The 26854-nt window shown below is 40.4% G+C and overlaps 1 protein-coding gene across 1 annotated transcript in view; it reads left to right on the top strand.

Moving 5' to 3' along the window:
• Kif13a (kinesin family member 13A) overlaps positions 1 to 26854 on the top strand; it is a 160056-nt gene that overhangs the window by 81095 nt on the left and 52107 nt on the right. Inside the window, 5 exon segments of the mRNA XM_042678512.1 lie at positions 14073 to 14165; positions 15579 to 15759; positions 19529 to 19616; positions 21575 to 21709; positions 22178 to 22290. Coding sequence (XP_042534446.1) covers positions 14073 to 14165; positions 15579 to 15759; positions 19529 to 19616; positions 21575 to 21709; positions 22178 to 22290 — 610 coding nt within the window.

Here is a 26854-nt window from a genome sequence, read left to right as displayed (position 1 = left end):
TTTTACTACCTCTGTGACGGGGTGGAGACATGGCCTAGTAGGATCTCAGGGCTGCCTGTGGCCCCCCTCCCCACCATCCCCCCAGCTCTCTGAGAAAATGTGAATCAGCCATTTTATGCTGGTGGCACAGCTGGGATGGATAAATCAAAGGCTTGTTTGTTAAGCCAGTAGCATTGCATGGAGTTACTCTTTGAGGCATTTTTACATTTAAAATGTATTATCACTTCCTCCTATTACCCTTGAGCCAGGTAGTTATCATGTTTGTCTGGCTGACGGGTGGTGGGCCTGAACTCTGGGCTTGGGCAGTGTCCCTCAGCTCTTCAGCTCAAGGCTAGTGCTCTGTGACTTGAGCCACAGTGCCACTTCCCGTTTTTTGAGTGGTTTATTGGAAATAAGAGTCTTAGGGACTTTCCAGCCCTGGCTGGCTTTGAACCAAGATGCTCAGATCTCAGCTTCCTGATTAGCTAGGATTATAGACATGAGCCACCAGTGCACAGCTTTGGCTGATACTTCTGAATCTGAGCAAAACAAAAAAAACCCTTAGTGCTGGATTAGAAACCTAAATCATAGCAGGTATACATAACCCATATTCTCCCCCTACTTCAAGTATGCTTGCACTTGTACAGAGAGCCACATGGAAGTTCTTTATTGTAGCTAATTCTGGTCAACTTGAGCATCTTTATAAATATTTGAGTCACTGCTGATTACAAGTAAGATACTCATTTTCTTTGGGGAACTGGGGGAATCATGGTACTTTGAACATGTACTTGCATGTCAGGTACTCTACAACTTGAACCATGTCCCCAACCCACTTCTTCCCCTTTTTGCTTTTGTTATTTTTGGAATATGGTCTCACTTTTTCCCCTAGCCAGTCTGGACTGAAATCTCCTATTTATGCATTCTGTATAGTTGGGTTAGCAATTATCTATCCCCGTCCCTCCTTTTCCCCCCTTCTAGTGCCTAGTTATCAATAGAATAGGGAGATCTCTCATCAACTTTTTACCCAGGCTGGCTTCCAACCACAATCTTCCCAGTCTCAACCTTCTGAATAGCTAGGATTATAGGGGTGAGCTACTGTGACCAGTTGCATTTAATGTATTCTTGACAATGAATTAATAGCTAAAAAATTTCCTAAAATGTACTATGTTGGTAGATAAAAGTGACAGTCGCCTTGGTTTTTTTTTTTTTTTTTTTAAATTTTCTACTTGGTTTCCTATTAGTTTAATGCCAAGTATGAAACCAAATATGATGGTAGGATATGTAGGGGTCAAAGAAGTTGAGAATGCTTCTCCTGGTCTTCTTATTGGATTGTTGACTTAGAGATTATGTTAACCATTCTAACCATATGGCATGTTCAAATTTGCTGAAAGCATGTGTGTTCAGGCATTGTTAATATCCTGCAACTCAGGAGATAGGTTGTACATCTGCCTCTTATTCTGTTCACAGTTGCTCTGTGGTAGGGAGGGGCAGGAGAGTTGGTTGTGCTTTGCTCCTGATGGTAGGGGTTATGTACTCAGAGGTAGAAATGATTGATTTCACATTCCTTAGCTGAAGCAAGAGGAGTGAGGAGACAATATATTTTACTGTTTGAAGTGCTCGATTTGAATGAAAGTCACATTTCTAAGAAGTAGCTAAAAGCAAAGGCTCTGAAGTGAGCCTTCTTGGGCTCAAATCGTGGCTTTGTCCCTTCACAGCTGGGTGACATTAGGCAATAGTAAAGTGAAGGTATGTTTATTAGGCACACAGCGAGTGCCCTAATGGAGGAAATACTTAAGAATAGTTAGCTATTAGGTTTAAATCATAGAAAATTTCCCTATAGTTACTAGGAACACTCATAGTTGGTTATTAAAAAATTGTTATAATGATATATGATTTATGATCTGTGATATAAATTGTTACAATATATATGATTGTTGCAAATGATCTTTGCCATACTAAAAGACATTTATTTTAAAAAATCCTGAATATGACTCTTTCTTCATTTTTCTTTTTTATAGTATGAATTGCTCAGATATACCTGACTTTTTTTCTTTTGTCTGTCGTGGGGCCTGAACTCTGGGCCTGGGCACTGTCCCTCAGCTCTTCAGCTCAGGGTTAGTGCTCTACCACTTGAGCCACAGTGCCCCTTCCAGTTTTTTTGCTTATGTGGTGCTGAGGAATCGAAACTAGGGCCTCATGCATGCAAGGCAAGCGCTCTACCAGTGAGCCACCTTCCCAGCCCCTGACTTGAACATTCTTGACTCACCGTAATCAAATTGTTTCTGAGCATTTAAGTTTTCATAGAATTAGCAGCTTTCTCTTCATTTATGTTAATTACATCGTATAATTACAGAGGAGTACAAGTGACATAAACCTGTTAAGGGGCAAATACAGTTGAGTCTTCCTAAAAAAGCCGAGTGCTGGTGCCTTACATCTAGAATCCTTAGGAGGCTGAGATCTGAGGATTGAGGTTCAAAGCCAGCACAGGCAGAAAAGTTAGTGAGATTTATTTGCAGTTAGCCACCAAAAAGTTGGAAGTGGAGCTGTGTGTGTGTGTGTGTGTGTGTGTGTGTGTGTGTGTGTGTGTGTGTGTGTGTGTGTGTGTGTGTGTGTGTGTTCGTTCCTACTCAAGGCAATTCCTCTTCTGGTTGCTCATGGTTAATTGGAAATAAGGCTCTTACAGATTTTGCCTGCCCGTGATGGTTTTAAATCTATATCCTCAGATCTCAGCCTCCCTAGTAGCTAGGATTACAGGCATAAGCCACCAGCACCTGCTGTGTGTACATATTTTTGTTATATATTCTGTACATGTATTGTGTGTGTGTGTGTATATACATACATATATATATATATATATACATATATATATATATATATATATATATATATATAAAATGTTTCTTTCCTTTCTCACATCTATTTCCCTTAGTTCTACTCAACCTTACCATCTTTTATACTTTCTCTGATTGCACCCAGGTTGTAGGAGTTTGTTGACACCAGAGATATCCTTTGGCACACCTGTATTTGTAGAGATGGATAACAGTAGCTACAATATGAAATATAGTCCTGAGCAGTAAGTTCCTAGCACTGTTCTAATCCTCTTACATGTAGTGAGTAATGTGATCATCAAACACCCAATTAGATAGAAACTGTTATTGTCCCTATTTGACAGATGAGAAAACTGAGGTTTAGAGTGGCCTTTCTACCTCCGACAAAGCTAAGAATGGGTAAATGTGGACTAAGTCAGCTAGAGAAAAGTTTGTGAGTTCTTCTCCTGTCCAGGCCCTTCTCTTTCCCTTCCAAAAAGAGACCCTATTGGAGAAACTCTATTGGGGTGCTCAGGCCTGGAACCCAGCCAGAAATGCTACTAACCCCTTCTCCCTCCTGTCAAAAGTTCTCTGGAGTCTTGAAGACATGTGTTTACTCTGGGCTTTGTTTTAACTTCCCCCAAGAGCTGTAAATACTATGCACTGCACTATGCAGAAGAGATGCTGAGCCAACTCTGCTACTTCCTTTCTTCCTTGGAGAGACAGTGCAAAGCGTCATCGGTTGAGCAGGCAGAAACAAAGGGACGTTTCCTCTGACATCTATTGTTTTATGTGCCAGCCCCTCCTGAGTAACTCCAGCACGCATTCTCTGTGAGGCCGACTTCACAGTGGAGGCCACTTCATTTTCTTCTTTCATCCTTGGCACCAGTGCCAGACAGCAGTTGTGTGACTCCTGACTCCTCCTCAGTGAGTCAGCCACTTTATCCAGCAATAACAGCAACAGAAAAGAGCCAAGCTCATGCCCAGTCCAGTGCAGTTGGAAACAACCATCTGGATGAATCACCCCACGCCATGCTGTGCATTGACACTTCCAAGGTTTGCAATGCTGATAGCTCTTGGAATGCACTGTGGAAAATGGCCCCATCGTTTACCTTTACCCCATGGCCCAGTTTCTCAGGTTCCTTACCAAGCTCCTGTATGGCAAACTGCTGTAGCTGATTAAAAATTAAACCCTAGCATTTAATTTAAATCTAGCCTTAAAGAATTTTGGTCCCTTTATCTGAATTCTGTAGGGGTTTTTTTTCTTGTCATTTAATTCATACCTCATGTGAAGTCACCCAACATGAGAAGTTTTTAGAGCTATATTTCCATTTCTTTGAGAAAGAGATTTATTAAAACCTCATCCAACTTAGACATTCTTTATCCCTTGAGCTGTGCTTGGAAGACTTGTCTGGTCTTGTGCTGTCCAGGTGCTCTGATTTGGAGCTAGGCCACCTGTCAAGCCCAGACTCATCAGAATCGCTGTGGCTGTCAGCCCTGTTTAGAAGTGGGAAAACACCCTTACAAAGGAGGTGGCCCACAGGAATTCCAAGTCACAAACAGAGCACCAGCCTCTCCCCACTAGCCCCACCACCTCATGAGAAAAGACGCAGGGGGAAAAGAAAGGAAACTGATCAGATCATTGATTGTGTTTGAATTGGTCCGCTTTCTGTCACTGTAATGAAATTCTTGAGATAAATATCTCATAAAAAAAAGAAAAGAGGGTTGTTTTTGTTTGTTGGGGGGGGGAGGTGGCAGCATGACGGGGTTGGTTCATAATTTTAAAGGTTCCTGTCAGGGTTGGTTGGCCTACCTGCCTTGGTTCTGTCCTGTGATAGACAATGGTTCATGGCAGCAGATGTCATGGAGTGAAAACGCATGTCATAGCAAGAAAGAGGGAGAGGGAGGGAGAAGAAAACAGGGAGAGAAAGCAGGGGAAGCTACTGCCACAACCCCCTTCAAACACATTTCTGCCATGACCCAAGGATCTCGCCCAAGGTGCTATTATTCTACCACCTTCCAGTACCACCTCCTGGATACTAAGCCTTTATATCACATGGGCTTTGGGAGCACTGAGAGTTCAAACTCACCATGAGTTCAAATCATATCCATGATTTGAACTCTTCCATTTAGTTACTTTAGAATAGAAAGTATTCTGTGCCTGTCAGGTCTAGCCTATGCATTGCCATGCTTATAGGGTTTTATACAGCAATGGTCTGTGTGTGTCATCTTGATTACTGCACATTGTAGACAGCATGGGGTTTATACCATTCTGTTTCTTTCTAGACCTTGTCGCACTCTGCCTCTTCAGTAATGAGACATGTGGCAATATTTGTGACCGGTGCATTTTCTCTTTGTTCTCAGTTTCTCTCCCTTAGTGCTTTATTGTCAGGGCCTTACTATGTAGACAGAAGTACCTTAGTTTTCTCCACTCCTACTATGTACACATAGTAGCTGTGAGTCCTCTGCTGCTGTCCCCAGGAAGAAGGGTTGTGTGCAAGCGTGGAGACGCAAGGGTGTTAGCTTTGCAAAGATCTGTATCGTCTGTGACTCAGGGCTGGGTGACTCAGGTCAGTGGTTTTGCTTGCAGAAACTCCATAGGGGAGCTCTCTTTACTGTTCCAACATCATGTTTTATGACTTGTCCACATGGTTGTAGGAGGTCTGATTATAAACCCCAGAGGAAATTGGCATCATGGTCAGGGTTGTTAACAATGAGGTCAGGCTTGCCCTGTTCGCTCATCATGCCAAGCACAGGAGCTGATATGAGCTGAGTAGCCACCTCCCTCATGACATTGCTCCTACTGACAGATCACCAGCTCTTGGGTGTCACAGTGATGAGGACCTCTCTTAGATTGTCTGGGGGCAGAAACAGATACTTGGAGATCTTCCCTGTCACAGGACTTCTGAACTTGGCTTTTCTGCTTTGCCCTAGACAAACTGCCCTTCATTGTGTTTGAGTATAAACTGTAGTTGGGAAACATTTAGGGTGGGGATATTGCATCTTTTATGGGATCCACCCATGCACTGTTTGAATTCTCTGGTTCTCACCAGCCAGCATAAACAGATCCTTTTCTTGTGAACCAAGGTTCAAAAAACAGTAGGCAAGTCATTTTTCCCCTCTGTGTTAAGAAAGGGAACTGTTACATTCAAAAAATAGACGTGAATAGGATGTCTAAAAAGCTTTCAGTCTTTGTGGAACGTAATTTTTTTTCAAGTGTTTATCTATAGGTCTTCAGCATGGCCTGTATTCTGAGGTGCGGCCACTTGCAGGCTTTGGTGGCCAGTTTGGCCAGTTTTACAGCTGTTCTTATTATAGTAGTGTGAAACAGAGGTATCCTGAAGGTCTGTAGACAAAAGTGTTGGTAAGTATAACTCTAGCCAGGCCTTCATAGCTAAAATGGCTCCAGAAGAACTTGGTAGACTCTGCCATTCACAATTTTATTGATGTAGCTTATTGATTTTTTTATTTTTTATTTTTTGGGTCCGGTCGTGGGGCCTGCTGAACTCTGGGCCTGGGCGCTGTCCCTCAGCTCTTCAGCTCAAGGCTAGCACTCTACCACTTGAGCCACAACACCACTTCCAGCTTTTTTCTTATGTGGTGCTGAGGAATCGAACCCAGGGCCTCAGGCATGCAAGGCAAGCACTCTACCACTGAGCCACCTTCCCAGCCTCTTATTGATTTCTTTAAAGAACCCCTTTAACACTCTCTCTCTCTCTCTCTCTCTCTCTCTCTCTCTCTCTCTCTCTCTTCTCCCCACCCTCCCTCCCCCTCTTCTTTCCCTTCCTCCCCTGAAATCAGGGCCTGGCTGCTCTCCCTGAGCGTTTTGCTGAAGGCTAGTGCTCTACCACTTGAGCTGCCCAGCCTTTAGATGGTCAGTTGGAGATAAGAATCTTACAGACTTACTTGCCAGGCTGGCTTTGAACTGTGATCCTCAGATTTCAGTAGCTAGGATTATTGGCGTGAGCCACGGGTGGGCAGCAATAATGAACATTTTTAAGTTAATAAGAAAGAGTAGCTAAACCAACTGACTTATAAAATGAAACCAAGACTTAAGTAACCCATTTACTAAAGACTAAATATGAATGAGCAATAATCAGGAAAGGGAGGTTAACAGACCAGGTAGAGTTCTTTATGTTTTCTAAGCTTCTGGAAACTAAGAAGGTTGAGAATAGGCAGTGGCGTTGAGAATTTTGGAAAACAGGACTCCTATATCTCCTAACTTGCTTAGATAACTTAACAGGTTAATTGTTGTTTTTGTTGATTGTGATGGTGGCGATGGTAGTGGTGTTTATGTGTGTGAGTATCCAGGCCTGAGGTTTGAACAAAGGACCTGGGTGTGTTCCTGAGCTTTTTTTGCTCAAGGTTACCACTCTACCACTTCAGTCCAGCTTTATTTCAGCTTTTTGGTTCCATGGAGATAATAATGTCATAGGTATTCCTGCTCTGGCTGCCTTTGATCCTAGATCCTCCTATCTTCAGTATTCAGAATTACAGACATGAGCCATCAGTGTCAGCACTTCGTTTGTTTTCCCTCTGAAGGCAGTGAGAAAGTGCACCCAGATCCTACAAGAATATGCATTTCAGAAAAATTAAAGGAAATCTAAATGTCTGCAGTAGGGAACTGATTGTATCAGTTATTCATTCAATGGAAAGTGAAATAGCTATTTAACAGTACTAATAGGTAAAGGTAAACTGGGACTTACATCTGTAATCTTAGCCACTCAGAAGGCACTCAGAAGGCTGAGATCTAAGGATTGCAGTTCAAAGCCAGACAGGGCAGGAAAGTCTGTGGAACTCTTATCTCCAATTAAATCACAGAAAGTGGTGCTGTGGCTCAAGTGGTAGAGTGCTAACCTTAAGTAAAAGAAACTCAGGGGACAGTTCACCCACCCCGAGTTCCAGCCTCAGGACCAGCAAAAAAAAAAAAAAAAGGTAGGGGAATGTTCATTATTACTTCTCTTTGAGGAGAATGAATATGAGTCCATAGTTAAAATGTGTCTCACTCTCTTCAGAAATCACTTAGGTACGTGAAAACACATGTACTTCATAATAGTTCTTTGTATTTCATCCATTTATTTATTTTTATTTTCAATTTTTTTTTTTGTCATTTGTGGGGCCTGAACTCTGGCCTTGGGCTCTTCAGCTCTACTACTTGAGCCACAGGACTACTTCCGTCTTTTTCTGCTTATGTGGTGCTGAGGAATCAAGCCCAGGGCCTCATGCATGCAAGGCAAGCGCTCTACCACTGAGCCACCTTCCCAGCCCCTCATCTATCTATTTATTAATGGCGCCTCTCAAGGTAGTATTTAAGGTTGGAAATGAGAAAAAAAGTCTCAGAAACACAATATAATAGCTTCTTTTTCATGTTCTATTAGCTTTTTTTTCCCCTCTCATAGTTATAAATAAAATTTTGTTAAATTGTATAAATTTGAGTTGCTACATTCTATTGGTAAAGTACAACTAATTAAAAGAACTGGACTTTTCTAAAACAATATATGTATACTAGTAGAAATTGGAAGGAATGATTTATTATTATTATTGCCCTATGTACTTATTGTTATGATGCCTAAGAGGAGATCATGTCAGTAAAGGAATGACTTGTAATTTCTTAACCACATTATTCAGTTAGTTCATACATATTACACTGACATCTATTCATTTCCCACTGGCTTATTTGACAAAGGCCTGTTATAGTCCTTTGGTACTACCTCGAACGTCAGAAACAGCTGTACCAAAACCAAAGTGTAAACTAACAGAACCAAACTTTTCTTTTTAAATTCAAAGAACAATCTTTTGATGGCATAATGATCACTAATGAAGAAAGGGCCCTCAATTTCAAATATTTGAGTCTGAGAGCCTTGGTGTCAACACAAGAATAATACAATAACCCAAAATGCCTGCCACATTGCCACACAAACTACTAAGATGCAGTTGCCTCTGTTTTTACAGAGCTCACAGTAGAGTAGTTGAGACAAAAGGGAGAAATAACTAATGCAGTCTGATAAGTTCTAGGGGTTTGTAGGACATTCTGTGGAGACCTGAAGTGGAGAAGCTGATTGCCAGTGTTGTACAGCATGAGTTACTGATGGGAAAACATCAGGCTAAACGTCTAGTGCTTGATAGAGGCAGATTCACATCCTGCTTGCCATTTATTTACAGTGAGCCCTGGAACAAATGACTTAGTCTTTCAGAGACCTGGTCAACCTGTCTGCTCCTAACTTATACCTACCTCAGTTGACATTATGACCACTTAATAATATAAAATGATAAAATATGCAAATTGTGTTCCAAGCAGGACAGTAGGTAAAGATTAAATAAGTTAAATAGGTTATTTCATGCCGTGTTTATTATTGGTAATAATTTGGACATAGTTCAAATTAAAATTTATTTTTATACATTGGAGCATTCTTTGTTTGGTTAATTTTTCTGCTGTTTTAACGTACATATCCTAGTTTGTTTGATTTATTTCTTTCCAAGTAATCGTCTTTACTTTAAAAACCCATTTGTACCAAGAGAAGCATATAACTCCAGCGTATTCTGCATAGGGAGCAGAAATCAGAAGTATTACATTTCATTTCCTGATAGAGTCTTGATTGGTTAATGACCTCTGATAGAGGAATAGAGTCTTGATTGGCTAATGACCTCTGGTTCTGTGAAGCTGTGATCAGATCTCTGACCACAGTCCTTTTCCACATTTGAATCCTTTCAATAGCTCAAGTTCTTTGTCTTAGTCTGTTTTGTGCTGCTATAAGAGAATTCTTGGATAATTTAAAAAGAATGTAAGTTTGTTGTCTTGGAGAGGTTGGGAAGCCCATGATGGAGGGGCTGTGTCTGCAGAGGTCCTTCTTGTTGCTTTGTAACATGGCTGAAGGCATCACATGGTGAGCCCGAGCATACTTGGCTGTACTTGCTTTTGTGACAGGCACAGATAGGATGAGGGCACTGCTTACGTGCCTCTTAAAGGTCCTACCTGTCAACATTGTTGTATGGGGACTAAATTTGCAACATGTGAACTTCTGTTCACATGGGAATATCTTCGGTTTAGGAACATGCTTTGAGAAAAATGGGAGCAAAAAATATTGATTTGTATGAAAGCTACTTCTGAGTGGTCAGATATTTGCTCAGTGAGCACGAGACGCCTATTTTATTTGACTATACCATAAGAGCACGTTGTCAAGTGTAAGTGTAGTGGATAAATAACATTGGCAATACCTTATTCTTGGAGCACATGTATGCAGGCACACATCTTTAGGCAATCTTCACCACAAACCCTGTGGAAGGACTTTTATGAATACATCGATATTCTAAGCCCCAGAGTTAATCAACATATTTCTAACGACTCCTAGGCACCAGACTGTGCTGGGACAGAAGGAATAGAGAAATAAGATCGTGTAAATTTGGAATGTTCCATCATAAAATAGTTACATAGGGGGCATCTATTTGCGTACTAGTGGAATTTAACTTGATTCCAATTTAACTTGATTCCATTGTGAAAGATGCTGCCAAGACATCCTCAAACAGAGCCCTGTGAGGGAGTTTCTCTAGGGTAGGTGTGTACAGCCAGTTAAAGTATGGCCATCTTCCCTTGTAGGTTTGCCTTCAGGTCTATTCATTCTCCTGCCAGCTGTTTATACAAATACTTTTTCTAAATTGAAAAAATAATACTATTTCATGGAGGGACAAAGGCTGAACAGATGCAGCAGTGGTACTCACTAGACAGTTGTTAACAATGAACTACACAACTTGTGGGTGGGGATGGGAGGGAAAAACTGGGAGAGAGCAAGGGAAGGGATGGCATTGTCCAAAAAGAACTGCGCTCATAGCCGGGGCCAGGGCTCACACCTGTAATCCTAGCTACTCAGGAGGCTGAGGAAAGCCAGCCGCACCAAAGTTGTAAAATTCATTTTTCTACATAACATCTTGTACATCTCATTGTTGCAATGGGTCCACCTGTATCCCTATTTAAACAATTTGTTTTTCCCCTTCCCCTCCACAAATTATACCTACATCAAATACAGTGAAAAAAGGGGTCATACCGTGGGGGAGGGACATACAAAGCAACCAAAAAATCACCTTATAAATGTGTTAGAACCCATAGCAAGAAAGAAAAACCACTTGTGTCCTTATCTTGGGATTCATTTCACTTAACATCAACTTATCTGACCTTTTCTGCTTGTCTCAGATATAGTTACTACAAATAAGGGAAACCATGGGACCTATGTTTCTTTGGGCCTGGCTTACTTCACTTAATATAATTTTTTCCAAGTCTTTCCATTTCCTAACAAATGGGGAAATGTCATTCTTTCTGATGGAGGCATAGAATTCCATTGTGTATATATACCACATTTTCTTGATCCATTCATCTACTGAGGGGCATCTGGGTTGGTTCCATATCTTAGCTATGGTAAATAATGCTGCAATAAACATAGTTGTGCTGGTAGCTTTAGGATGGTCTTGTTTGTGATCATTTGGGTAAATGCCCAAAAGTGGGATTGCTGGGTCATAGGGGAGCTCTATGTGGAGTCTTTTGAGGAACCTCCATACTACTTTCCAAAGTGGTTGAACAAGTTTACACTCCCACCAACAATGCAGTAGGGTTTCCTTCTGGCCACATCCCCTCCAGCATCTGTTGTTATTAGAGTTCTTGATTCTAGCCATTCTAACTGGGGTGAGGTGGTATCTCAATGTTGTTTTGATTTGCATTTCTTTTATGGCTAGGGAGGTTGAGCATTTTTTCATCTGTCTATTGGCCAACCTTCTTTCCTCTTCAGAGAAGTTTCTCTGTAAGTCTTTTTTTTTTTTTTTTTTTGGTCGGTTGTGGAGCCTGAACTCTGGGCCTGGGTGCTGTCCCTGAGCTCTTCAGCTCAAGGCTAGCACTCTACCACTTGAGCCACAGCGCCACTTCCAGCTTTTTCTTCTTATATGGTGCTGAGGAATCAAACCCAGGGCTTCATGCATGCAAGGCAAGCGCTCCACCACTGAGCCATCTTCCCAGCCCTCTCTGTAAGTCTTTAGCCCACTTATATTGGGCAGTTGTTTCTTTGAGGATTTGTTGTTGGAGGATTTAATTTTTTGAGTTCCAGGTATATTTTAGATATGAGACCTTGTCCGTTGTATGGCTAGTGAAGTTCTTCTCCCAGTCCATGGGCTTTCTATTGATCTTGCTAGGTACGTCCTTTGCCATGCAGAAGCTCTGCAACCTCATGCAATCCCATTTGTCCAACCTTTCTTTGATTTGTTGTGTTTCTGGATCTCAATTGAGAAAATTTCAGCCTGTGCCAAGGAGACCTACGGTTTCTCCTATTTCATCTTGTCTGCTTTGACTCCAAGGTCTTTGATCCCTTTGGAGTTGATTCTGGTGCAGGGTGATATATAAGAATCTAGCTTTAGTTTTCTACAAGTGATTAACCAATTTTGCCAGCACCATTTACTGAAGAGGCTGTCTTTCTTCCATTCTATATTTTTAGGTCCCTTATAGATGGCTATAGGTCTGTGGGTTCATTTCTGGTTTTTTTTTAAATTAAAAATACAATTTCTTCAAACCAATAATATTTAGTCTTGTCAAAATAATAATATTTGGCAGCTTAGTGGTTAAGGATATTAATCAGTTTTACATGTTGCCACTCTATGAAAGTCACATTTTGCAATCATATTGTATGATGGTATAACAAGGGAGATTCAAAAAAACCAACTTTGCATAAAAGAAAAATATACAACCAAAAGCTTATTATATGTTACTTTTGAATATGAAAGGATTTTCCCATATCATGTCGGATAAAACGATGACTGACTCCTTGTTTGAGCAGGTATCAAGCATTTTACAGTAGGCCCTGGATTACAAAGATGAAGAAATTATGGTCTCTGACATCAGGGTGCTGTTGTTCCAGTGTCAGAAACAGGCACTGGCAGTCCAACTAAAAACTGGCATTCGGTCTAGTAGCTTCTGTAGACACCATATAGTGAGTATCCTAAGGACTATAGGAACATGGAGAAAGGAGAATATACCTTTAATTCTCTGAATGACTGGGAATGAATGTAGGGAGGTCTCTAATTTCCAAGGGTAGTAAACGATGCCTTATATCTTTTTAAAGTTTGTCACACTTTTACACTTCACCTTGCTCTATCATAACGTAGCACGTGACCTTAAGAGCTGCAGAATGACAGGGAAGCTCATGGAAGAGAATTTGGCCTTGCTCTCTTGTGTGGACATGGGTGTTTTTCTGACACCCTACTAGTAATTGCTTGGCACTAAAGGGATGCACAAATGTGTGTGACATGGTTCTTGTTCTTTGGAAGCTGTGTATCCAGATGGGGAGTTTGGAAAATTTATATTCAATGACATTTTTAGACACTAAGTCCTAAGAAAAAACTAAATTTGAATGATGCTTCCGTATGACCCACTGAAAATGAGAAAGAAGCTTTCAGGAAATATCAGAAGGAAACACTAGGGAATCATACATTTTCATAAAATTATCATAAAATATCAAGCCAGGTATAGTAGTACATACCTGTAGTCTCAGCTACTGGGAAAGCTACTGGAGCCCATGAATTTTAGACTAGTCTGGGCAACTACCACAACCTTGTCAAGCTGGGGAGGATGAAATTGCATATGGTAGATTCTTGATGTTGGTGAGTACATGCTACCAAGAGGACCAGCATCAAGGAAAAACTGTAAATAATGTTCAAGGTGCAGAGTTTAGTACTTACTATGAATGCTTGATTCATTTTCTTCAGTAACACAGGCCACTTTCCACTAAAGACATGCAGCCTTTCAACCTACCTAAAATGTTCATTCTACTGCTTCAGTGAAGCAGATTACATATCCTTTTGGGCTTGGAGGATTACCATAACTTTTACCCTGCTTTTGTGGCACCACTGTTTTATAGAAGAATATTTTCATAAAACCAAGGCAGGAAAGCACTTGGCAGATCACGCAGAGATTTAAACAAAATTGGTGCTAACATGGGCCTGACTGAACTTCTCTGCAGCACTGGAGCTGCGTAATGCATGCAGGAGAATGTAAAACTATTGCTTCTGAAGTTTATTTTGACTCGTATTGTTTTTGTACTGTGCTTAGTCAAGACCACATGTAATTAATCCTTGAATGTGGTGGGCTTATTGTGTACCAGCTCTTCATACTTCACTGTATATGCAGTAAGCATTTAATGTACTTTTAATGTTTTGGAAGGACTGACAGTATGTTGTTAATATAGATACCTTAAGGGAAAGAAACATCCATTTCTTATCTTTAGTTTTAATTTTTTTGTTTGTCTTGTTTTTTAGGTCAAGAAGTGGTTTTCCAGTGCCTCGGGGAAGGAATTCTTGAGAAAGCCTTTCAGGGGTACAATGCTTGCATTTTTGCCTATGGACAAACAGGTAAAAATATTGCTTTTATTACAGTCAATAATATTAAATAGGTACTTTATTTATTTTGTACTAGAGGTTGAACCCAGGACCTCATACATACTAAGCATGAGCTATATCACTGAGTTACGTCTGCAGGCTTGACTACATAGTTCTTAAAGCTTCAAAATAGAAAAAAAAAAAGTTTTGAGAAGCTAGCTACAGAAAAATGTGTCAGATCAAAAGTAGTCCTCTTCTGGAAAATGCAGTAGTTCTGGTGATTGATTAATTTTAGTATTAATGAGCAAAGCTAGTTTCAGTCTATTAAGTGTCATTTTCTCAAATTAGAATTTTAACCTGTATTTGAGCTAGACAAGTATTTACCAGTTTCTCAGCATAAATGTTATAGTGAAAACAATACAAGGACTTTTAGAATCATCCCCTCCTGAAAACTTTCACTGGGGTACAAAAGCAGTGATGAATGGAGCAGTTGACTGAAACAGGCACAATAGAAGCTATCAGTGGCCCCAGCTTTAACACACTGACCATGGCTTTCTCCAAGTAGGGAAAGGAATGAATAAATAATCAAAGGAGAATATATGAATGACATAGTATATTACATATTATGTATATTCAGTAAAATATTGCTCAGGCTACTCATGTACAATTGTTATTTTGTGATTTTTCTTGTTGTTGTTGTTGTCAATTGTGGTGGGGCATATATGCAGCTCCTGGGCACTGTCCCTGAGCCTCTTTGTGCTCAAGGCTAGCGCTCTACCACTGGAGCCACAGCACCACTTCTGGTTTTTGAGTGGTTAATTTGAGATGAGTCCCATGGGGACTTTTCTGTCCCAGCTGGCTTCAAACCATGATCCTCAGACTTCAGCCTCCTGAGTAGTTTAGGATTACAGGCATGAGCAACTGGTGTCTGGCTATTTAATGATTCTTAGGTTCAGTGTATGTGACCTTAGCGAGTAGCATTTGTACACATCCATGTGTGAGGAAGGGTTCTCTGGATCTCAGACTGAGGGCTGTGAGTTTGATGTAAACAGCAGTAACTCTGATGTCCACAGGCCTGGGTTTGAGGACCAGCTTTTTTGTTTTTTGTTGTTGTTAGTCCTGGGTCTTGAACTCTGGTCCTGGGCTGTGTACCTGAGCTCTTCAGCTCAAGGCTAGTGCTCTACCACTTGAGCCACAGCACCACTTCTGGTTTTCTGGTGGTTAATTGGAGATGAGTATCATGGATGTTCCTGCCTGGGCTGGCTTTGAACCACGATCTTCAGATCTCAGCCTTCTGAGTAGCCAGGATTACAGGTGTGAGCCACCGGTGCCCAGCTGGTTTCTTGCTTTTATTCCATATGACTTAAGCTGATAGATGAAGATATGTTTGACACATTGCCGGCTGATTCTTTCTGCCCTTTCTTCCTTCTGTTTGCTCCCTTCCAGGTTCAGGCAAATCCTTCTCCATGATGGGCCATGCTGAGCAGCTGGGCCTTATTCCAAGGCTCTGCTGTGCTTTATTTAAAAGGATCTCTGTGGAGCAAAATGAGTCACAGACCTTTAAAGTCGAAGTATCCTATATGGAAATTTATAACGAGAAGGTTCGAGATCTTTTAGATCCTAAAGGGTAAGTTAGGAGTTGAAAATTAAACTTGGAAAAAAGAAAAAAAGAAAATTACACTTGGAAATAGATCCTAAGATGTTTAAATCATGCTCTATGTTGTGAGTTCATTTGCTGAGTGATCAGGTCTACTGACCTGAACTTCATTCACACAGAATCATTTAGTAAACCCAAGGTGAAACCTGAGCACGCATATATTTTTTTTCAAAACTAGGGGATGGAAACCATATGCATTTGATTCTGACAGAAAAGTGTACCATTTGCTTTTTCGCTTTGTACTGATATTAAAATACATATTCGAGGAAAATTTAGAAAATACAGTTTAAAAAGATGACAGTTTCACCTGGTACATACTGGGACAATGGATGAAGAAATGCCTGTGCAGTGATACCTCATATTTAATATTTTAGTATTAAATAATTAATATTCCAGTACCATCATAGGGCAGGGAATAAGTTTAACCTATACACATGATTGAACTGGAAGATATTTTTCCCTTCCTCTGCTTTTATAGCCTCAGATTGTTCTGGGGCTAGCTTAAGGGAATTACAGGAACAGATTAAAAGGCCACATTCCAAGAGGTAGAAAAGAGGATATCAGGAAGTAGTCAGATAAGTACTCAAAGGCATTCCTTCTTGTCTTTTGACAGGATTACTGCAGAAGGTCAGACACAATCCTGTGTCTTTATTTAGACATAGGATAAGCACTTATACAACCAGCACTTCTCTACTGGAATCATTCTCCCTGTACCCAATCATAGGTCCCTTGGGATCCTATGGCTCGCACAAAACAAATTAAAATTAAAAATGAACTTTAACCCGATGAGTCAAAAATAACCACTGTTAATACTTTGGTGCCTGTTGATCCTGTGTTTCACATCTGTGTTTTATGTGGATGTGCCTGTATCTTAAAGTCATTCAGTAAATGCAGTTCGGTATCCTGAGTTTACCATGTGACTTCATGAGCACCTTCTCGTATCATTGGAAATTAGTTTTAAGTTCTTTTAGCATCTGACATGTAGCATTTCTAAATACTTGTAAGCACATGTGATCTTCAATAACATCAGGGCATGGCATCAAAATGATTTGTGTTAAGGAAGTGATCCAATGTTAGGACTGTTTTTATTTGCTTTAAAGAGTTATTAGCTATTTAAATGCATAGAAAAAGAACACATAACACTTAGAATTTATGAAGAATAAAATCAATAACTGGGGCTGGGAAGATGGCTCAGTGTTAGAGTGCTTGCCTTGCATGCATGAGGCCCTAGGTTCAATTCCACAGCAGGACATAACAGAAAAAGCCAGAAGTGGCGCTGTGGCTCAAGTGGTAGAGTGCTAGCCTTGAGCTGAAGAGCTGAGAGACAGTGCCCAGACCCAGAGTTAAGGCCCCACGACTGACAAGAAAAAAAAAAATCAGTAACTGTCTACTCACTACTTGGCATAACTTGTGGAACCTGACCAGTGTTTTTAAGCTTCCTGTATATTTCTCTTGGATTTTTCCCTATTCCCTACCCTTTCCTAAAATAAATGCTGTTAGGAATTTCATGTTTATAATTCATTCTCTTACTTCAACATTTACAGATCATTTAGCACAATTTTTAAGTTCATATAGGTAACATCATAGTATATAGATTTGGTGATTTGTTTTTTTCCTTCCAATACTTTATTCTTCCACTACCCAATGTAGGTCTAGCTGACCACAAACTGCTGACCTACCTGCCTCAGGTATATAGGGATGTACTACCACACCAAGTTATTTTTTACCTGAGTGGTAGGTACTGAAAAATGTTGAGATAGTGCTCTTATCATTACGCTACAGTTCCATCCATTCATTCTTACAGTACTAATGCACTGATTTTTAATTACATAGTATCTCATTTATGATTGTGCCATAATTTACCCTTTTCCAGGATAGTTAGGATTTCCACTTTTCATTATCACCGTACTGTTTTGAGCATTCTCGGGTCAGTCTCCTGATTTACAGGAGGAGTTTTTAGAAAATACATCTAGAAGTGGAACTGCAAGTTACTGGGGCCCTAGACTTTATAAAAACAGTGTGAAGTGTTTATACCAGTTTACACACCCACCAGCAGTGGGCAAGAATTCCAGATGTTAAAATCCATTATCAGCCTTTGATAGTGTGTTCCATTCATTTTTTCTTGCTGGTAGATGGTGTGATAGAATCTTCAGTGGTGCAGACACAGTGAGCCAAGAGCTCTGGGCCATCTGCTTCTATCTTGAAGACGGGTACTTTTCTCAAGTCCAACAGAACTGCTTATTGTCACATTGAACTCGCCATCCACAAACACAGTAAAACCTACTTGGTTGTGTGTTGTGAGATTAAATGAGATAAGCAAGAGTGCTTAGGATACAATCCAAAACCTTGGGAAGTGTTCCATGGTTTTAGTTCCTTTTTCACTCCACTTGAGAGATGTTAAGCATTGTCTCTTAATTTGAAAAATGATTAATATCCAATGCTATGGAAAACATGACCTACATAATATAGAATGGTTATGTTTACCTGTATTCTCAATTGTCTGATTAGCACTTCAGATGGGTTCCAAAGTAGAGTTGCCATTTAAAAATTCAAAGGGGCTCTAAAATCATCACCAGCAGAGCCAGTTCTAAGTATAGACATCAGCTGCTACAACTGTTGCATGTAATCTCCTTTTCTATATAAAATTGTCCACATAGAAGCAACATATATCAGTATAACTTGAAGATGTAAAGTTAAAATTACTTTATTATTGTTCAGTATTTGCTCAAGAAATTATGACATTATTTTTCCTAAGAATGTGCTTTCCTTTTCCCTTTTCTTTTTCTGTTCTTTTATGGTTCTTTTTAAATATTTCTTTTCCTTTTTTCTTCTTTTCTTTTCTTCCTTCCCCCTTCTCCTCGCCTCTCTTTTCTTTTCCCATCTTCTCCTCCCTCTCCTTCTCCTTTTTTCTTTCTTCTTCTCTCTGAAATTGAAGTCCATCTATTAAAACAAGTTAGCCCAATCTAGCTGTGCACTGGCCTTGTAGTTTGGGACTAGAGATAGAATTTTTAAAAATAGCACACTACTTTAAATAGAAATAAGAATATTAAAAACATTCCTCATATGGAATGCTATTTTGCTAGTCCAAATAAAGTAGCTTTTAGAACCTGTTTTTCTCCCCCTCCCCCCCCCCCCTTTTTTTTTCTTTTTGGGTCAGGTATAGGGCTTGAACTCAGGACCTGGCCTCACTGTCCTTGAGACTTTTTTTTTTTTTTTTTTGGGTCCGGTAGTGGGGCCTGAACTCTGGGCCTGGGCGCTGTCCCTCAGCTCTTCACCTCAAGGCTAGAGCTCTACCACTTGAGCCACAGCGCCACCTCCGGCTTTTTTCTTTTTGCTTACGTGGTGCTGAGGAATCGAACCCAGGGCCTCAGGCATGCAAGGCAAGCGCTCTACCACTGAGCCACCTTCCCAGCCTGAGACTTTTTTTTTCTCTCTATCAAGGATAGCACTCTACCACTTTGAGTCACAGCTTCATTTCTGGTTTTCTGGTGGACTTTCTCATGGGCTTTCTTACCTGGGCTGGCTTTAAACCACAATCCTCAGATCTTAGCCTCCTGAGTAGCTAGGATTATAGACATGAGCTACTAGTACCCAGAGAACCCTTTTCCTTAATCATTAAAAAAAAAAAAAAAACCCACAGAACTCTTTTAAAGCTATAGTAATAGTTTCTGAGCTTAAAGAAGAAACAAAAGCTTCCAACTTTGGTCTGATTCATTCTTTTTAACACTTCTCCTTATAGGAGTAGGCAGTCTCTTAAAGTTCGAGAGCATAAAGTGTTGGGACCTTATGTAGATGGCTTATCTCAACTGGCTGTCACTAGTTTTGAGGTAAGTGTCATTTTTATAAAATCACTTGCATGTATAGAGCTTAGAATCCATCACTTCCAAAAAATCCAGCACTTCCAAAAAAGCAAAGCAAAACAACCCGGCAGTAAGTCAGAATGTGTAAGTGGTATGATATATATTTACATGTGGTTACTTCATGATAATTCATTGGTACTCCATGACCTCAAATTACTATACTTTAGTAAGAAAGGCCATTGACCCACACTCTTCATGCTGCTTCATTGTGAAGGTTTTACAGTATGGACCAAGGCCCAACATTTTGGGGTTGCTAAGAACTTTTACTGCTACCACTGCATTGAAACTGTTCTTCCTAAGTGACCTATTTGGAGACAGATTCTACAATATTTGGTGGTTAATTCAACCCCTTCTGTTGACAGGGCCTCTAGCCTCCTTTCTCTGTTAACTGCCCTGGATCTTCATGCCAGGACTCAATGTTCTCTTCTTATTTCCACAGTCACCAATTTGGACATCTCATAATATACAAACTGCTATTTCTGTTGCTAAAGAATGTAAATGAATGAACAAGTGAGTGAATGAATGAATGGAAAAAAATCCCAGCACTTGTGCTATCTAAAGAATGTAACTGACCCATAATCGCCTTAGATTTAGTACGACTAAAATTAACCTAAGCTGACTTAAATAAAAATATGCATATGTGTTTCTCAACTTAAAAATAAGACCCAGTTATCACTTTAAAAGCATTGAGATTCTGAATGGAACATTTGCTGATCTAAAGGTGTTAAGTCAGCACCTTCACTAATGTGCCTGGCTCCCAGCACAGTAGGACTGATGGCAGTATCCATGTTACTCTGTCACTTACTTGTAAGAGCCAAGGAGCTCTTCCTTTGCATTTAGGTTTTGCCTCTGATTTGATAGGGGGAAAAACTTATTTGATCACCATGAAATTAAGCTTCTTTCATGTAAAACCTGGAAAATTACTTCATTAATAAGAGTCTAGAATGGTTAAGCTGGATTGTCAACTTGACTGGAGTAAGTAGAATCTATGAGATTAGTAAAGGACACCAATATGTGTCTCTCTGAGCACATTTCTAAAGAGTATTAACCAAAAAGGGGAAGACTGTCCTTGAACACAGGCAGCACCACCCATGCACTGAGGTCTCAAATGGAATAAAGTAGAAAAAGGAGAATGTCCACTAGCAGACCTTATCTTACTCTCTGTACTTCCTGTCCACCATGATATGACCTGCTCAGCTCCATTATACCCTCCCTGCCATGATGGACTGAAATCATGAGACAAAGAAAACATTCCTCCATTAAGTCATTTTGCTTAAGAGTTTTCACAGCAATGAAAAACTGACTAGCACAGATTCACTCAGCCAACATTTCATAAGTGCCTCTGGCTTCAGATATATAATGGGAACAACTGTACAAAAAGAATGTAGGGGCTTCAGGAAGCTACTTTTGTTGGAGAAGGGAAGCAGATGAGCAGGTGGGAGAAAGCTATTCTAGGCTGATAGACTTAGGAAAGTTAGCATTAAGAAGTGGTGCTGTAGCTCAAGCCGTATTGCACTCGCTTAGAGCTGAAGAGCTGAGGGATAGCGTCCAAGCCGAGAGTTCAAGCCCCATGACCAACAAAAAAAAAAAAAGGAAAGTTAGCATTAAATGAGGTAACTACTGTTCTTGTATACCTGGAATACTTGGTGAACACTAGCTCTCCTGGAAGCTAATCAAGAAGAAGTCAAAGTCTTAACAGGGAAAAAGGACAGCTGTTCAGTAGAAAGAATTGTGGTTGACCTTCATATACATGGAAGCTGTCAGGGATGGGAGCTCAAGCCCCACTCTATGAGGGAGAGACAGGAAGGTTTTCATGGAGGGCTGTGAGCAAGGCTGAGAGGTACTGTACTGGATGCACACACCTGTTTGCAGAACTGTGTTGTTACGTTTTTGTTAATAGTGTTTTCTTGATGCTTTGCCTCTAGGATATTGAGTCATTGATGTCTGAGGGAAACAAGTCTCGAACTGTGGCTGCCACTAACATGAACGAAGAAAGCAGCCGCTCCCATGCTGTGTTCAACATCATAATCACCCAGACACTTTATGACCTGCAATCTGGGGTGAGGGAATGGTCAGAACCTGTGGGGGTGGGGAGAACTCAGAGGGTCTCCACAGAGGACGTGTTTCAGGTGTGGATTCAGAGGCCGGTAATCTTACTTTGCGCCTACTTACTAGTTGAGCCAGAAAACAACTAAATCTATGTCATGGTTGTGGAAGGTTATTATGAAAATCACATTAGATGCTAGTATTTCTTCGTAGGCTCCAGCTTTTAGACTATGTTCTGGAATGCTGACTGTACTCATTTTCTACCTAGAGAACACATCACTTGCATTTTCACATCAGTTCAAATTTGATGATGAAATTAATTGCTAATACACATAACTCTCCGGACCACTTGAACTCCTACGATACTTGTTGGAGTGAGATGGCTTCTGTTCTCAGTCACATCCCCCATCTCTGTGTAGATGTCCATTTACTTCTGCATTTACATGGATCATTTCTCTCTCTCTCTCGTTCTCTGGACCTAGAACTCGGGAGAGAAAGTCAGTAAGGTCAGCCTGGTAGACCTGGCGGGGAGTGAAAGAGTTTCCAAGACAGGAGCTGCGGGGGAGCGACTGAAAGAAGGCAGCAACATTAACAAGTAAGGACCTGGGGAAGATCGGGATGGGTGGAATTTTTTTGTAATCTTGGCTTTCTTTCTCATGTAGTGGGATTGTTGCAGAGGGTTCTGATGAAAATATATTCTAAGAACGTGTGTCACTTTAGGAAGCTGGATTGAAGTAAAACAGCATGCACCTCTATTCAGGTGCAGCCATGGAAAGCTATGCAGTGTGCCCCTACCCCACAGTGATACAGGCACCTATGTGTATTATACACAGACGGTCCCCAACTCTAAGAGGTTCAATGTAAGGGTTTTGTTTGTTTTTACTTTGTGGAAGTTCAATAGCAACCTGCATTCAGTAGAAACTGTACTTCAGATTTTGAATTTGGACATTTATTCTAGGCTATCTCAGCTTGTAATCAGATCTTGCCTAATGGAACTGGGCAGTGGACAGTAGATAGACCAAAGCTCCCAGTCAGCAACTTAGTCATGGAAGAAAAAACCCAGTAGTCTACAGTATGCCATCTTGCTGAACTGATGTTTGGCGTTTTCCATGCTTTTTTTTTTTTTCTCATTGTTTCCATCTTCGAATAAGTTTATCAAGAGCTAACTCCTGTAAATTAAGGACTATTTAACTGGGCACTGATGTCTCAAGACCGTAATACTAGCTATTCAAGAGGCAAAAGCCTGAGTATTACAATTCAAAGCCAGGCTGGGCAGAAAAGTCCCTGAGGCTCCATCTCCGGTTAACAAGAATAAAAGCCAGGCTAGAGGCATAGCTCAAGGGATAGACTGCCATCTTGAGCAAGAAAGCTGATTGAGAACTTCAGGCCCTGAGTTCAAGTCCTCGTACCAATATCAATCAATCAATCAGTAAAAATAAAAAATAAATCACAGTTTCATAAATCAAATCCCATCTTAAATGTTAACTTAGGGAGCTTCTCCTGCTTTCAGTCCTTTTGTCAGGCTAATGCTGTTTAACTATCAGTAATGCAGGAAAAATTTAACAGTTATTGAATCTTGCAGTCTGTCTCACACTTGGAACCTTGTTGTTTGCCTTGACTGCACGCAGTGTGCCTTGTGCTGTAGTAAAGTCTGAAAGAGAAGAGTAGTGAAAGATGAGTCAGAGATTCCCCCAGAGACACAGAGAAAGATTCAGTTTCTCCATGTAGCAGAAGCTGCAAAGGCAGGAAGGAAATGACTGGATGTACAGGCTGGGCATGGCAGATGCATCCTTGGTACATGTGGCATATATATCGTTGGTATGGCTCCTGATCTGCAAGAGAAAATCTCTTAGCTTTCCAACTTGAGAGGAAGCAGAATTTGTATGGAAAAAAAAAGTACACCCTGGACAGACTGCCTGGCTTTTAACCCAGCCTTTAGTACTTCGTAGATACGTGTTCTATGGGCAAAAACTGTAACTCTGTGCCTCGTTTTTCTCATCTATAAAATGAAGATGATAATAGTATCTGCTTCCTAGAATTGTTGGACTGAATGCCTTTAGAGCAATGCCTGGCATGTAGTATACCCTGAGTAAATACTAATTGTTATAATAATTTCTGTAATGATCATAATCACTATCATGACTCCAAGTTCAGCAGAAAATAGTTTGCCCTATAGTTGTTATCTTTTTTCTGTTGAGCTTTAATAACTTGAAGTCTTACTTAGAGAATGTGACAAGAGGAAATACATTCAAGAACATGTTTGTGCAGCTTGTATTTTAAAATATTGCTGGCATGGTGTGATTTTAGCGTATGAAAGTTTAAACATTAGAGGTGAAATGCAGCAGACATGGCCTCACACACTGGGAAAGGCTGCTACTTTAGGGAGCTAATCTTCCAGTCATCCTGTCTCCTGCTCTAATAACAAGGGATTTTGCTGTATTTCATGACGAGGCATTGCAAGATTCCAGGCTGGCACTGTAGCTCTGTTCCACAAGAGCTCAGGAAATAGGACAGGAATGCAGAAATGGGGGTATGAGGGAATTGATATCAATGCAAAGAATATCACCTTTGCTAGAGGTTCAGTTACTAGAGCTCAGCAATGCCAAGCCCTTGCATTTTCAGTGGACTAGTGACAAAGATAAAGAATGTGGTACGGCTGCCTGTAATGTAGAATGACAGTGTTTTTTGTTGAGCATTCTTTAGTGTCAGCACAGCTGATCTTCCTATCAGCACTGTGGCATGGGTCTCTTCTCTTCATTTTTCAGATAAGGAAACCAAGGCAGGGTCTTAACTAATGTATCAGACTATCATGCTCCAAGTGTGGATCTTGTATTTGGATGCATACAGGCTCAAAAAAAAAAAAAAAAAAAAAAGCCCAGGCTTAACCACTAAACTGAACAAAGCTACTGATTCTTTTTACCTGGAAAAGTCTGATATTTTTGCCTCAGCATAAAAACTAATGATGCTTTTAAAGAAAATGTTTATTTTTTGATTATGTGGTACTGAAGAATTGAACCCACTGCTTCATGCATGCTAGGCAAGCACTCTATCACTAAGGCACATTCCCAGCCTAATGGTGCTTGTTTAAAGTTCTGTTCTAAATTATGTCCTGTCTGTAACTCAGATCCCTCATCAACTAGCTCTTTTATTTAGTCTCTGGGAGCTGAATGCATTTTTCCTCAATATGCCCCTCTTTCCTCACTTGTATCTGAGGTCTATAGTGTACACACCACTTTAGCTTTCTAAAGTCCGAAGTATTCTAAATTCCAAGACACATGACCACAAGGATTTCAGATATAGATAGGGACTTGTACTGTATTTCAAATATAGATATGGACTTGTACATTTTTGATCCAGTTTAATAAATATGTTTTGACCTCTGAGTAGGCAAGAACACAGAGATATGAGTATGGTGGGACCTGGCTTCCAGAAGTGGGGGAGGATGATTTTTGGGACAGTTGGACTAATTCGATGGCTACAGAAACTTGCACAGAGTGCAGTGGAAGCAGAGGGAAGGGATGTATAGCAGTACTGGGGGGTCAGGGAGGGCTTTCCAGAGGAGACACTGCAGGTTCTTGGCAGTTTCTCCAGCTATGTGACTTTTCTCTGCCTCAGTTTATACATTTATAAAGGAAACAGCTAATGAGTAGGATTATTATGAGGACAAAATTAGTTGCTTTCTCTAAAGTACTTAGAGTAGGTCCAGCACATAGGAAACTGTGCTAATGAAGTAATAATTCGAAACGATTGCCTAACCGTTCCACAAATGGCTTTCTACACCTTATAATCAGTGCCCAGTTGAATGCTGAAATTAAAGAAATCGACATGTTTCTTAAGCTCTCCCTCTCTCAGCCTCCTGGCTAGGCTTCTTTGGATAGAACATTAATAATCCCTTTAAGCAGACCTGTCAGTGACATCACACAGCCCTCAGTGTCTGCTTAATGGGCTATGGATTTAAGGGCTCATCTCTCCCCAAGCTCTTAAGAGCTTTAAAGCATACGGTACCCCTTTCGTTTGAAGAGTGAAGGTGCTGCATGTTTGCATTGCCAATGAATGCACTAGGCCACGCAGTGTAGATCTGTAGATGCTTTCACAGTGAATCTATCTGAAAGAGCTAGTTGCTGTCCATGCATCTACTGAAAGTGGGGCAAGGGTGAAAAAGCCTTTTACCAACTGCTGGAGTCTGCCTGTTTTAGCTTCTCTGTACATTCATGTAGCTCATGAACACTCTCTCTAAAGCCAGACATTCCTTCTCAAGGAGGCAGTCACTAAACACAAACAGTAGTCATCTAATGAGTGTGATTTCCATCTCAGTTTCTGTGGTTAATAGTAAAGTATGTGTTAGCATTTCCAAAAATGAGTTTGACCGAACACTTATTCCAGGAATATTCATATGCATTACTTCTAGAATGGTGTCACATGATTCATTACAGCAGCCTATAAGCTTATTTTTTCTAATATCTATGGGATACTGTTGTGACAAGTGAGCTGTGTCAGATACAGACACATTCACGTCTTTCCACATTGTCAGAATATGTTGAATAACAGTAAATTCAAGCTGTATCAATTTTGTGGGCATTCATTCACCAAGTACTTTTGATTTCACTTGGTAGTTGTGAGCCATTAGACAAACAGGATCTTTTCCAATCTTAATCACTAATATTAACTCTCAGATCACACATTATACTTCACTAAGGTATATAATCTACAGAATGGTGAAAAAAGGGTTAAAGGTATTGTTAAAGAGTTCAGAGGTGCCTGCCAGCTGTAAGCTTCAATAGAGAGCTGATACAGATGCAAGAAGAATCCTTCAAATGGTCAGATAAGGTATTAACATAACCCAATCACAGTTGTTTGGGCACAGGGATATCCAAAAGCAGAGCAGTGATAGTTCAAGGCGTAGTGCTGGCATGCTCCAGGTATGAAGCTACCATAGTCCCAGTGTTAGGTCCCTTCTTTTTATATGATCCTGGTGAGAAGGTTGCATCATTCTTTGGTCTGTATATATTATGGATTTGTCCCATGTCTTTGTAATTCTGATTGAATTGGATACATTTGTAGGTAATTTTCTTTTTAACCGTACTGAGGTTTGCACTCAAGTACTAGGCAGACCCTTTACCATTGCACTTTTTGCTCTGGTTAATTTTGAGATAGGGTCT

The sequence above is a fragment of the Dipodomys spectabilis genome, unplaced genomic scaffold (genome assembly GCF_019054845.1).
Source record: "Dipodomys spectabilis isolate Male_0828 unplaced genomic scaffold, ASM1905484v1 ptg000045l, whole genome shotgun sequence".
NCBI classification, from domain to species: Eukaryota; Metazoa; Chordata; class Mammalia; order Rodentia; family Heteromyidae; genus Dipodomys; species Dipodomys spectabilis.
This window is presented reverse-complemented; position numbering and strand designations above follow the sequence as displayed.